The 15,123-nt window shown below is 43.2% G+C and overlaps 1 protein-coding gene across 3 annotated transcripts in view; it reads right to left on the bottom strand.

The window, feature by feature from the left end:
- The window catches only part of LOC139688526 (potassium voltage-gated channel subfamily KQT member 1-like), a 311,370-nt gene that overhangs the window by 52,295 nt on the left and 243,952 nt on the right, over positions 1-15,123 (bottom strand). For all 3 annotated transcript variants that reach the window (XM_071586043.1, XM_071586044.1, XM_071586045.1), the window contains 2 exons: positions 11,444-11,534; positions 6,702-6,828 (listed from right to left, as the gene is read on the bottom strand). In XM_071586043.1, coding sequence (XP_071442144.1) covers positions 6,702-6,828; positions 11,444-11,534 — 218 coding nt within the window. The remainder of the gene's footprint in view (positions 1-6,701; positions 6,829-11,443; positions 11,535-15,123) is intronic.

Here is a 15,123-nt window from a genome sequence, read left to right as displayed (position 1 = left end):
ATAGAGCAGGTAACGGATAGAATACTACTAGTGGAGATAAAAGCAGCACCGACGAACTTAGTTATTATTCAGGTATACATGCCACCGAGCAACCATAAGGAAGAAGAGGTCGATAGGATATACGATCAGTTAGAGGACATGATCGCGTGTATTCCTGCAGGGAAACATTTGATAGTGATGGGGGATATGAATGCGACGGTAGGCGAAGGAAGAGATGGTGATGAGGTGGGGGACTACGGTTTAGGCACGAGGAATGACCGCGGGGAGAAAGCAGTTGAGTTCTGCAGGAGACAGGGGTTAGTCATCACCAACACTTGGTTTAGACACCACAAAAGACGCAGGTATACATGGAAAATGCCAGGTGACTCAGGAAGATATCAGCTAGATTATATCCTGGTTAGACACAGGTTTAGGAATAGTGTGATAAATTCCCACAGCTTCCCGGGAGCGGATGCGGACTCAGACCACAATTTAGTTGTTATGAAATGTAGCGTACGTTTCAAAAAGATAAGGCAGGGGCGGCGAGTTATAAAATGGAATGTAGAAGCGTTAAATGGGTTGAAAAGGAAGGAATACAAACAGGCGGTAGAGAAAATCATGGAGGATGGTAAAGGGCTTAGTACTATCGAAGAAAAATGGGAAATGATCAAGAAGGGGTTGTCTAAAGCCGCAGAAGACACTATTGGAACCGTTAAGGCTAAATGGACAAGAAAACCATTGATCACGGATGAGATGTTTACAAAGATGGATGAGCGTCGAAGATGGAAATGTAAATACATAATTACGCAAAATGAAGGACAAAGAATTAAACAATTAATTGAGGCGGGCACAAAAGAACCATAGTGGAAGACGCAGTGCGAGGATATGGAAAGTCTGCAGAGGAAGGGTGAAATCGGTGCGCTGTACAGCAAAGTTAAATCGTTATCGGGAAGTAAGAAAGGGAGATCTATGTTAACAGTTAGATATAAGGCGGGTAAGGTAATAGTTGACACAGGAAAGATCCAAGAGAGATGAAAGGAGTATATAGAAGAACTGTATAGTAAAGAACTTCGACCAACAAAGTTAGACATTGAAAAAGAATATGACGCAGAGGAAGATAGCTTAGGTCCAGGCATACTCGACGATGAGATTGAAAGGGCATTAGGGGAGATGACACCAAATAAGGCCGAGGGGGTGGATAACATTCCTGCGGAACTACTGAAATGTTTAAGCAAATGTGGGAGGAAGAGGCTATATGGGCTGATTCGTAGTATCTATGAGGAAGGAATCCGGCCGGGTCAGTTTTAGTTCCTTTTCCGAAAATGGCAAACGCTAGATCATGAGAGGAGTACAGGACGATAAGTTTGATATCCCACGCAGCTAAAGTTGTTCTCAGGATCATAAAGAAAGAATAGAGAGTAGGGCAAATAATTACTTAGGGGAAGATCAGTTTGGGTTTAGGAAGGGGAGAGGTACGCGTGATGTCATTGCAGTAATGAGATAATTAATCGAGAGGAATATAGAAGAAAACCAGTAGGTGTTTGCCTGTTTCGTAGGTTTCGAAAAGGCGTTTGAAAGAGTGAATTGGGAAATACTAATGAGTATATTGCAGAAAATAGGAATAGATTGGAGGGATATGAGGCTATTCCGCAACCTGTAAATGTCTCAGACTGCTCAGGTGCGGGTGGGAAACGGGGAGTCCGAATGGGCAGTGTTAGGTAGAGGTGTAAGGAAGGGTTGCCCATCATCACCGTTGCTGTACAACCTGTATGTGGAGGAAATGATTAAAGAGGGATGGGATGAGCTAGAGGTACGAATGAAAGTGGGTGGGGAATTCGTAAAATCAGTTAGGTTTGCTGATGACCAAGCTTTAGTTTGTCAGTCAGCCAAGGGGTCGCAAGTAATTCTGAGGGAATTGGAAATTCAGTGCGACAGGCATGGGGTGAGAATCAATATTAATAAAGCAAAGGTTATGCGATTTTCTAGAAAGAAGAAGGCTGAGCTAAAAATTAAAATAGAAGGGCAAAACTAGAGCAGTTATTATAGTTCACGTATCTCGAAAGTGTTTTGGACCAACACGGTCAAAGTAGTAGGGACGTAAGGAGAAGAATTGCGCTAGGCAAAGAGGCTTTCACAAGGAGGAGGGAGTTGATGAAAGGGACGTTGAGTAAGGATATTAAGAAAATACTCGTAAAAACTTTGATATGGAGCGTAGCTATGTACGGAGCGGAAACGTGGTCATTGAAGCAGGAGGATAGACGTAGACTGGAGGCTTTTGAAAGGTGGGTGTGGAGAAGAATGGAGAAGGTGAAGTGGACGGAAAGGAAAACAAATGAGGAACTACTTGGTATGGTGGGCGAAGAGAAGGGTTTGTTGGGAGAAATCCTATGGAGGCAGGAAAAGTGGATGAAGGGGGTATTGACCGGAAGTGGGATGTTGAAGACTGTAATTGAGGGGAGAATGTTAGGCAAACGAGGAAAGGGAAGGAACGGGATAGGGATGTTGGACGGGATGAAGGGAGGAAGAAAGTACTCAGAGTTGAAGAGGGACCTGATGTAGAGTAGGATACTGGATTTTTTGTTTTATTAGGAGTCACAAAATATTTATATAGTAGCTGTGTCCATCTAAAAATGTACCTAAGCCGGTAGATTACTTAATAATAATAATATATATGTCATTTATCATAATTCGCGGTCATTACTTATGCCTAAACCGTAGTCCCCCACCTCATCACCATGTCTTCGTTCGTCTACCGTCTCATTCCAATCCCCCATCACTACAAAATGTTTCCCTGCAGGAACACACAAAATTATGTCCTCTAATTTATTGTACATCCTATCGACCCATTCCTACGCATGGTTACTCGTGGGCATCTTTACTTGATAAATAGCCAAGTTCGTCGGTTCTGCTTTTACCTCTACTGGTAATATTCTATCCGTTACCTGTTACATGTTGACTACGCTTCTTCCTACCCCTTTATTTAATACTATGGCAACCCCTTCGATGGCTCTCGTCCCCACCGCTGTATACTATTCTATACTTATCATTCCAGTAATCCCCGCTATCCTTCCATCTCACCTCGCGTAGAACTAAAATATTTATATTTTCCTTTTCCATTTCTCGCTTAACATTCTCCAATGTCCATTTCCACATCATTGTCCTAACATTCTACGTTCCTATCCTAACTAATTTCGTCTTCTTCTCCTGCATCTTCTGTCCTGCTGCTGCTGGTTTTTCCTTGCAAAGGTTTCTGCACTGGGGTCAAACGCCATTGCGCCGCCAAACGCCGCCTCACTGAGGAACAGAGGCTGTGTTGACTACCTTTCGTCAGGCTCCTAACCTTCGACCTATCTGGCATGGGTGACCCTATCAGGGGCAATTATTATTACTCCCGTTCGCACAGCTCTACGGGTCATCAAAACGCGCAAGCCCTTCCACCACGTCAAGGTTGTAGTCCAGGGGAGGGTAAATAAATATATATATATAAATATAATATAAACAGTGATAAATTATATATATATATAAAATAACCATAAACAGTAATCAACCCGAAGGTTGGTTTGGTAGGTGATGGTAGAGTTCACCCAATACTAATCCCGACGGCGTGTGAAATTCACACATCAGGGTAGGGGGGCCAGTTCCTTTCCCTGTGCCGGTTATGGTTTCCCAGGAAGATCTGGTACCCGAAAAATCACAAAGCTTAGTTGTAGCTGCAGGTGCCCATAGTGCCTTGCCTGGGACTCGAACCCGGGACCCTCCGGTCAGTAGTCCAACGCTCTACCCCCTGGACTACCGCGACCCACCACCTATATATGGTATATATATATGGTATATATATGGTATATATATATATATATATATATATATATATATATATATATATCTATATATATAAAGGAGAGTGTTTGTTTGTATGTATGTAATTTGTTTACTTTTTTGCTGTCATAGAAACAGCATTTTTCCAACTATGCCAGCAGGATACTTTTGCAAGAACACTATTGTATTCAGAATTGCCGAGATATTATACGTGGAATACATCAAGGAAAGTCTTTTGTAGAAGAAAAATGGGCAACTTTGATCCTGAGAATAATATTGATGCATGTGACGCATTGGGCCGAGTCTACACAGTCCATCCTAACAACGCCGAATGTTATTTTTTAAGAATGCTTCTATATACCATTAGAGGACCTCGCTCATTTGCAGAATTAAGAACGGTAAACGGAGAAATATGTGAGACATTCAGAGAAGCTTGCCAGAATTTAGGGTTGCTAGAATGAGATCAACACTGGGATGACTCATTGCGAGAGGGCAGTTTGATTTCTCTTCCAGGACAAATCCGAATTTTGTTTGCCATCATAATAACCTCCTGTAATCCATCGAACCCAAAAACAATATGGGAAAAATATAAAGAATCAATGAGTGAGGATATACTGGCTAAAGTTCGAAGTGAAAATCCTACATTGGATATTACGTTTAACTCCGACATTTTTAATAAAACTTTGATTATTTTGGAGGAAAAGTGTATCACCATGGTTAACAAGACTTTAGTGGAACTCGGTCTTTTTGCACCTGTACAAGATCAACAGGGTGTATTTTATCCAGATTATATATACGTGAAACTAGCTACAATGTCTTAGACTTAGAAGCATACATCGCGGATAAAAAGCCACTTCTTAATGAAGATCAGAAATTCGCGTACGAAACAATAATGGATCAAGTAGATAAACAAGAAGGAGGTATCATTTTTCTTGATGCTGCTGGTGGCACGGGAAAAACATTTTTAATTAATTTAGTTCTCGCTGAAATCAGGGTTCATGGAGAAATTGCTCTAGCCGTTGCATCTTCAGGTATTGCAGCGACGTTAATGGAAGGAGGAAGAACAGCCCACTCTGCCCTTAAGTTGCCACTTAATATTTCCCGACAAGAAAATCCCACATGTAAATAAAACAAGCGACCAGGCACAAGTTCTTATAGAATGTAAATTGATAGTATGGGATGAGTTTACGATGGCTCATAAAAAATCTCTTGAGGCCCTCAACGCGACACTTCAAGATCTTAGAGGAAACTGCAGTTTAATGGGAGGAGCTCTGGTACTCCTGTGTGGAGACTTCCGTCAAACTCTGCCTGTCATTCCAAAATCGACTCCAGCCGATGAAATGTATGCCTGTTTAAAACATTCTGTTCCATGGAATCATGTCCAAGAAATTAGCCTTAAACAAAACATGCGAATCCTCTTAAGAGATGGGAATGCTCAAAATTTTGCAAATAAACTTTTGGAGATTGGAGAAGATAGATTAGTTATTGAAGCATCTGGTATGATAAAATTGTCATCAGATTTATGTGTATCGGTGAAAACTGTCCGCGATATGATACGAGCAGTCTATCCTAACGTTAATCAAAATTATAAAAATTTAGAATGGTTGCGAGAAAGAGCCATTCTTGCTCCTAAGAACGATGATGTTAATGAAATTAACAAGGAGATACTAGCCATGCTGCCAGGAGACGTGATTGAATATAAATCGGTTGATACCGTAGTGGATGCTGACGAAGCCGTCAATTATCCAACGGAATTTCTAAATTCACTTGATCCAGCTGGATTGCCACAACATCGCCTTATACTTAAAGTAGGATCTCCAATCGTTTTATTGCGAAATTTAGATCCACCAAAACTCTGCAATGGGACACGATTGTGTGTGACATAATTAATGAAAAATATAATCCAGGCAGTCATTTTAACTGGAAAAGGAAAAGGTGAAATAATTTTTATTCCACGGATACCTCTAATCCCAACTGATCTTCCCTTCAACTTTAAAAGATTACAGTTTCCAGTCCGGGTAGCTTTTTCAATTACCATTAATAAATCACAGGGACAGTCTTTAAAGTTTTGTGGTGTTGATCTAAGATCGCCATGTTTTAGCCACGGGCAACTTTATGTTGCTTGCTCCAGAGTAGGTTCGCCTAAAAATTTATATATTCTTTCTCCTGGATATGAAACAAAAAATGTAGTTTATAAACAGGTGTTAAATAAAAAAGATTATTAAATTTGTATGAAGTAGTGTATTATTGTACTTTATAATTTGTTGTTTTTATTTATGTAGTATATTTATATTACTGTTTCTCCCTAACCCGTGCAAAGCCGGGTATTCAGCTAGTATATATATATATATATATATATATGCAAATGTATGTGTATATGCACATAATAGGTGGGGATCGGGATGGTGCGGTGGCTAACGTACAGGTTTCCCACTGATGTGTCCTGGGTTCAAATTCTCGACGCAACAAATAATTTTCAGTGGTGCCCGGATCCCTACTATAGGTGCTTTGTGGAGAGCACTATCTACGTGCGGGAGTGAGTGCGACGTCCGTCGAATGGGACGTTAAACTGCGGATCCCCAGGCGCTTTTCGGCAAGAATCCGGCTTTTTGGCGAGAAACCCGGCTCATGCTGACGCCGGGTTTCTCGCCACCCTTCCTTTCCCATTCATCTCTAATGAGGCAAATGACCTTAGCTGTCGGTTGCCGCCCATAAGAACTACTACTCTACATGAGGCTATCTCTGAGGCATTGGGTATCGAGTCAAAGGAGGTAATAGGTGTTGTTGGATGGGTTGCGGTCCATATTTATGTTCCCAGATTCACCAAAATCTCTTCCTCAATCCCCCCCTCTTCAATTGAAGGTCATCCGTCGTTCCTGGTACAATATGCCTTCATGATCACTCACCGATTATGCAGATGGGTTTCCGGATGAAGCGTAATCGGCCGCAGAAACCCATGTACTTGGAGCGGCATCCAGCTGACCACAGTCGCACCATATACTCCACGCCGAAGAACACCACCAGGCAGATCTCCTGAAAACACAGTGGGTGGATGAGGCTTCAAGGGAATACATATCAAAAGCCCTTTCATGAAGAATAATTAATATTGCGTGGGCACTTTGTCAAATGACAACGAGCTTTTGAAAGCTTCCAAATACATAGTTTTTGTCAATTTTCATGTAAGGCATTCAGGTATCGCTTTAGAGATTTTACACATTAGGTTAAACTTAATATGTACCATGGTATGAATTTACAATTTGTTTCATTTCAAATGTATATCAATTTTTAGATTTCGATCTTTTTTATTCATTAATTTAATTTTGTGGGTATCTAAGAGCCAACTGTAATCGCCTTTTAAAATTAGGCCCATGGCGTTGACGAGATGAACGAGAATGCGACGAGGCAGCTGATGACAAGTCCGAAAAAGGACTTTGCCGATTGTTTGGAGAAGTGGAAGAGGAGATAAGTGTGTGAGGTCCCAAGGGGAGTACATTGACGGTTTGTTCTAGGGAGTCTATTTATCTCAAATTATTGCGGACGTTTTTTCGGACAGACCTCGCGCTAACCACGTGTTAGTGTATGCATGTCACACGCGCAAGTGAGTGATGAACCCGGTATTTCCTGCGATGGAGCACTAACGCGTTATACGGCCACCAAACGCTCAAATATCAAGAGCAGAGTTTCTTCAATACTCTCGTTTGAAATCCGCCGACCTCCCCATCTTCTTAGGATTACCATGGATACTGTCACCCGGCCCGTCCGCCCACACACGGCACCCATCGCCGCTCGCAGACTGAGGCGCCCGAAGCATCGCACACTCCAGGTCCACGTCGACACCTCCGGCGTCCGTTAGACATGACACCCCTGCACCACACCCCCGCACCCGCCCGCCCGCACACGTTCCGAGCCCACAGCCCCCCGCGGCGAGAGGGCCTTGCACGCCCCGGCGAAGTGCCAGCAACCGCCCGCCAACCACGGCGGAACTGCCTCACGCGTGAGTATGTTCGTCATTCGGAAAAAAATGACGAAATTTAAGTCCCCATTCTCGTCCTGTAACGCAGTTCGTTCGCCCATCGTTGCTGTGCACGAGGTAATTGCCCCTTCTCCGGATCATTCGCCTCTGCACCACAACACACTCGCAAAATGCTTACACCACCCGGTTATCTATGCGCACACAGAATTTAACCGCAAGAAGCCGGAGGAACCACTCGGGAGGACACTCCCCGATGCGACGGCAAAGCAAACACTCCGACAAAACAGAAATCTAACATTAAGAAGCAATCTTTCCAGTCGCCGAAAAAGTGTCCACGTGTGATCCCTCTTGGCGCCCCCCCCCTCCTCTCTCCCTCCCCCTCCCCCTCCCCCTCTCCTCCCCCTCCTCCTCCACTCTCGATAAAGAGCGTCGGTCATCATTAGTGTCTCACCCCCTCTCGCCAAGACCTCCCGCCCCCGGACCACATTCCCCAGCGGCGCTAGTTGCCTGAGACCCAATGAGCCGTTTGCGCTTGGCGGATCGTCGAGCTGTGCGCATGGTGCCAGTTGTGTTAATTTCTCTTGTCCCTATTTTTACGGCTTGTCGAAAATGGAAATTGATGAAATCACGGAGCAAGGAATCAACATCAAGTTTTTGGTGAAGTGAGGTAAAAGTCATCAAGAAATTACTGAAATGTGGACAGCTGTTTACGTTGATAATGCTCTGAAGAAGAAATCATCCGTTTTCAAGTGGAGTAAGCGTTTTAAAGATGGCCAGCAAGACGCTACGGATGATGCAAGGCCGGGACGACCTTCGACCACCTGTGTTGACGACAACATTGATCGTGTGCGGTCCCTTGTCCTTACAGATGGTCGAAAAATTGAATTTAGGAAAATCAACAAAACACATTATTTTAACCGAATAATTGGGTTTCAAAAAGGGTGTGCAAAAATCGTGCCCAAGCTGCATTGGTTGTTTTCCAGGGTCTGGCAAAAAATTCAATCACCATCCTTGATCATCCTTCTCATTCGCCAGATCTCGCCCGCTGCGACTTTTTCCTTTTTACAAAATGCAAGAATATGATGAGAGGATATCACTGGGAAGGTTTGGACGCATTAAAGCCAGAAACGAAGAGAAAACTAAAAAAATAACTGCCGAGGGCTTCCAAGGGTGCTTTAAACAATGTAAAAGAAGATGAAATAAGTAAATAGCAACGTATGCATAGTGCATAGAACTTCTCCGGTGCACCATTAATATTTATGATTTTTGCTATGCCGCACTAAATTTTTGCTGTATCAAAAGATAGTTAGAGATTGAGGAAATCAGTTTTTTTTTCATTTTTAACACCTCAAGCCCAGTGCGCATGAGGAAATTTTAACCCCTGCCCCATACTCGATCTTGAACCTATTGGAAAACTGAAATATAATCTAATCTTATAATTATGAATGAACAGCATATTTTCTATAACGGATTAATTACACACAAGTTAACTATGGAGCCCGCTTATTACATTCATTTATTATTTTATTTATTAAGCATGCCCGAAAAGAGCACTTCACCGACCGATTTGCCGACAGGGCACGTCATACCAACATAGTCACTTCACTTCAAAACGAGACTTAACTCCCTGAGAAGGATCATAACCTTGGAAATATGTTGGTCCAAACTGCGTAGCAGAATAATCTACATCTAAGAGCCACCTCTAAAACATCTACCTTGCGAGCTACCAAAAAGGTGTGTGGCAGGGGGTGCTGCACCAGGAGGATAGGGTAAGGGATGAGGGGGTTAGGGTTTTCAAATGGGTGGGGGAAGGTGGGGGCAACCTAATATATATATAACCATGCGCTGTCCCTACCTTATAGGTTAATACTTATTGTGTCGAGCTGACTCCTGGGGGATTTCGACTACAAGCATTCTGGTCCCGTATTGTTCTTGGAAAAAATGACCATTTAAACCTGTCAGTCTAGCAGTCCATCTCTCTAATTTTATATTCGTGATCCCTCCGCCCGTAATATGTTGAGGTTCGTATTATGTTCTTGATGTCATAGGAAAAGGACCCTTCTTTAAATGTTTTTAATAAGTTTAATCTAGATTGTAACCGCCGCTGTGTATGGGAATCCCAGCCTAAATTTTCTAGCAAAGTAGTTACGCTACTGCGTTGGTCATAACAATGTTTGACAAATCCAGCCCCCCTCCGCTGAACACGATCTTATTCCGAAATCAAATTTATCTCTTGAGGATCCCATATACTTGCAGCATACACGAGGTGGAGCCTGACTAGGGCAAAAAACATCGTTCCTGCACTTTTTCGTCACATTTACCTCGCACTCTTTACAAATCCCAATTGTTTATTAGCGCGACTTCATATTTTTCGTATGTGCTCTCCCCAGGAATGATCGTGAGTAATTGGTTCCCCGATCCATAATCACAGAGAACATTTGAAAGAGTTGGCTCCGTTATTGCTGCAACAGATGTAAAAAAATAAAAATGTACGAATGATTATTACCATACTTAGGCCATGCTGGCGATAAACTCGTCGGATGAAGACGCGTGGGGAGTGGGAGAATGGGCGAAAAGGAGTTCCACTTTAAATAATAATATAATCATCAAAGGCATGTAAGAACTGACGGTTCATCAAAGCTCTTGACTGAGGATTATAAACGCAAAAGATATAACAAAGAATGATTTAAGTGCTAATGTAGAGATATTGACAAGAACGGATGCCAACTGCAGAAACAACGCCGCTCTAAGTCATTGCCCAAAATTAAGTAGAAGTGATAACTGCAAAGAAATAATATCAAACATATTAGTTATTCCTAAAAAACAGCAAACCTAAGAGAGGTAACAACATATTTAAAACATATATGGGAATCACAAAAAGTGTGATAGAATGACTGGCCTCAAGTTGTTGAGGACAAAGTAACTAGCAATATTAGGCGAGACAAGTGGCAAATAATCAAAACTTTCGAAACGATCAGATAATAAACACGTTCATTTATTGAATCTCCGGAAATGACCCGAAAGGTCTGGAACGCGTCATCAATGCGTTGCATTTAATACCTTCGAAGTTTTAGCGGTCAGAAAAACGGGAAAAGTTTGCCCTGCTTTTGTTAATGGTATTAACCATTAAATATTAATATTAGGCAGTCACAGAATTCACATTTCTACCCAAGAATCCATACAAACCTTATGCAACTGTGTTTTGTAAAAGAAGTAGGCCATTGGATCCACAACTACTCCAGCAAATAATTGAAGTTTGAAATACGTATTCTTGTGTGAAGAGCAAGAGACCGACCGATTCCATCGAGTGCAATTTGCAATGGCAACACTTCTGCTCCTCTCAAATAATTGCGATAATAACGCACGTTTCGAACTCGTAGAAACAAAGGTTGGGCTGCTACGAATACAAATCATTAGGACCGATATCGATCACAGACCGGCAGTTAGAATGCAGCCCGGGTTAGAATGTATATCCAACTCAGCCTCAACTTTTCACAATTAAGATAACTTGGTCCATTTGTTTGGTTACTGTAATCCGGAAAGGAGTGGTGGAATCAATGGATAAAGAGAGAGTGGGGATCGGAGAATTGGGAAACGAAGAGGCGGAACGAGGAGTACATTCGAAATGGTTTTACATTCCATCCAACATGCGTTTTAAGATCCGTGAGTACTCACCATCCAGAAGAGGGTTTCGTTGGCGAAGTTTGAGTATTCTTCGATGGTGGAGAGGACGCTGAAGATGAGGCAGACGAGCACCACCATGAACCTGCGAGGGAGAGAGAAGAAGAAGGCGGTTAGGCAAGCACCGACACATAGAAGGCCGCCGAAGTCCCGCTTTGCCCCAAATTCGTCACTTTTAATTTTTATGGAGTTATCTGCTGAGCTATTGCATAGTATTTATAATTTAGTCGTCATAATTTGAAAGTAAGCGGTTACTCTCATCACAAATAAAAAGCTACGACCACAGTAATCAAGCCGAAGGTCGTTTTGAAACACGCCGTAGGTGATGTTAGAGTTCACCCGATACTAAGTCCAAAGGCATGTGAAATTCACGCACGAGCAGGGAAGGGGAGCCTTTCCAGGAAGGAAGATCTGGTAGCCGATAAAATCACACAGCTTGCGAGGAGCTGAGGGTTTCCGGGGCGTACCCGAGAATCGGACCCGGGCCCTCCGCTCAGCATCATCAGACGTGGGCTGATGGTGAGGCGGTGTATCTGAAACAGCCTCCGACGACGCCAGACCCTCGCTCCAATGGCGACCTTCGTCGTTCTGAAACGCAGGTCGCGGCATGCACCGCAATGCAAGCAAGAGCCTTCAAGCGCGAGGTTGCCTTCGGTATATCTGCGGCGCTCGGCGGAGGGTGTCCACCTTCGAATGCGTTTCTGCTTGTGATGCCCTCCGCCACTATTGCTGCGATGGAAGTGCAGCCAAACGCCTGGACGTCGTACTTGGGGAGGAAAGCGACCGACAAGGTTAACGGCGACCGGAGGGACGCCTCTAGTAGAAGGGGGTTTGCCGGTCGCTCGAAGGGGGTCGGGCCGACAGATCCCCGCCCCTCTTCGGCACCGTCCCAACACCAACACTTCCCGCCCCTCTGTAAATCCACGAAAAGCATCGGGCTCCGGAACCCGCCAAAATCCCGCCAATAATGCCCCGCCCACGCATTCCTCCTGCCGCCGCAGTCCACCGGTCCGCAGTGGGTTGGTTCTCCCGTGCGCAATCACAGGAGATCCGGCGGGAGGCCATTGCGACGCGCGCCACCGGCGGACGCCGTCGCTGGAGCGCCCCCGGGGGCGGCGGGAGGAGGCCGCCGTGCCTCTCTCCCCCGCCCTTCCAATCGCACCGAGGACACCGGCGCTAAGGAACGAATGCAGTCGGCCAGATGCCGGCCGGCGGTCACGGAAAACCTATCAACAACTCAAAGTTGCCTTCGATGGAGGCGTCGTTGGATTAAGGAATTTCTAATGCTGAATACCGGAATCAGCCACGCCCCATGGTAAAACAATTAAGCCCAAACATACACAATTGTATATATGAGGAAACCGATGCTGAATGTGTCGCCTGACTAGTGGTGACGTTCGGTTCCGAGTCGTTAAATTCAGTTTCAAACACCAAGAGGTCCGATCTGCCATTTCCAAACAGCTGTGGTCATTCCCAACTTTGATCAAACGCGTAACCTCTCGCCCCGCCCCACCCTCATCCTGTCCCCACGAGAGGGCTAACCATTTAGACGAGTGTCTCCCAATCTTTTCCCAGCCACCACACCAGCTTGCATAAGCATTAACCCATACTCTAACGCCCCCCAATCCATAGCTTTAAAATAATAATCAAAATCATGAAAAGGATAACCAAACGAGGATCATTGAAATAATTAAATTAAATGCTAATTTAGAATCCAATACATGCATAGTTTTCAGATCACATTCATGCAAAAGACTTAATACACAATAAAAGGAACTTAGGTGGGAATATGCTTTTTACATACAAATAAATTATCAAAACAAACAATTTTTAAAAAGCTTTTTTTTAACAGTGAACATATCATTTATTTACTTAAATTAAACAACTATATAGCATGAATATTTTCAATGTATGAAAATAGAATAACCAATCATGTTTCGTTAAAATTAGTTCAACAATTAAGTGACTATTGGTTATAGTTTTTCATGGTCTAGAAGTCATTTAAGGAGATTCTATTGCCTAATTTAATAACATTTCCATCAAATAAAATTTTAATGGGATGGTTGGGCTTGATGACCTGATACCAGTTCTCCAACATCCGGTTTCATGTAACTCAGCAGGAGTCTAAAATCACCCCGTTCACAAACCTGAAGTCTGTTTCTCTGCTTGGGAATGACTGCACTAAAACCACGTTGCACCAAATATTAAGTTAAAAAAATATTCAAATTCAAATAAAAAATAATCTAAATATCGTTGACCCGAAGTGTTGCTTAGGGAATAATTGTATCTTATGGTGGCTTATGCAGAACAGTACCCAGGACTCCACTTACTGCCGGTAAGATGAGTTCTTAACGAATTGTAGGTGGCTCTCCAGATTTGGCTATTTATAGTGAAATATTTTATGATGTACGGAAACCATCAGTGAAATGTTTTGACGCATTACACAGCATACTTGAAAGTGCCGGGCGATTTTGCACTCTGCCACGAAGTGACTGAACATATCTTCAAGTCTGTTCTGTCTTGTCGGGATGAGCCGTCATAAAATGGCCCATTAATCTGGAAGGTTTCACCGACTCCTTTGAAAACACACTTTCGCATATGAAGTACGTAGACATGTGCTTATTTATAAGAGGCCCTATAAATCCATACTTAGTGAAATTTCCACATCATACTGTCTACATTTCTTCTTCAAGGGGCCATCTCCGGCGATTCTGTTTCTACAATAAAGGCTTAAATATTAAATGTTGTCGAAATAAAATTTTATATATATATATATTTTTTAAGGTAATCTACCGGTTAAGGTAGGTTTTTGGATGGACACAACTACGAAACAAATATTTTATTACTCCTAACAAAACACAAAATCCATCATCCTACTCTATATCAGGTCCCTCTTCATCTCCGAGTACTTTCTTCCTCCCTTCATCCCGTCCAACATCCCTATCCTGTTCCTTCCCTTTCCTCTTTTGCCCAACATTCTACCCTCTATCACAGTCTTCAACAGCCCACTGCCAGTCAATACCCCCTTCATCCACTTTTCCTGCCTCCACAGGATTTCTCCCAACAAACCCCTCTCTTCGCCCACCATACCAAGTACTTCCTCATTTGTTTTCTTCTCTGTCCATTTCACCTTCTCCATTCTTCTCCACAACCCACATTTCAAAAGCCTCCAATCTACGTCTATCCTCCTGCTTCAATGACCACGTTTCCGCACCGTACATAGCTACGCTCCATATCAAAGTTTTTACGAGTCTTTTCTTAACATCCTTACTCAGAGTCCCCGTCATTAACTCCCTCCTCCTTGTGAAAGCCGCTTTGCCTAGCGCAATTCTTCGCCTTACGTCCCTACTACTTTGACCGTGTTGGTCCAAAACACTACCGAGATACGTAAACTGCTCTACCTGCTCTAGTTTTTGCCCTCCTATTTTAATGTTAAGCTGGGCCTTTTTCTTTCTAGAAAATCGCATAACCTTTGTTTTCTTAATATTGATTCTCATCCCATACCTGTCGCACTGAATTTCCAATTCACTAAGCAATGCTTGCAGCCCCTTGGCTGACTAACAAACTAAGGCTTGGTCATCAGCAAACCTAACTGATTTTACGAATTCCCCGCCCACTTTCATTCCTACCTCGAGTTCTTCCCATGCCTCTTTAATCATTTCCTCTGCATACAG

The sequence above is a fragment of the Hetaerina americana genome, unplaced genomic scaffold, assembly GCF_022747635.1.
Source record: "Hetaerina americana unplaced genomic scaffold, ioHetAmer1.1.p SCAF_20, whole genome shotgun sequence".
Classification (NCBI taxonomy): domain Eukaryota; kingdom Metazoa; phylum Arthropoda; class Insecta; order Odonata; family Calopterygidae; genus Hetaerina; species Hetaerina americana.
This window is presented reverse-complemented; position numbering and strand designations above follow the sequence as displayed.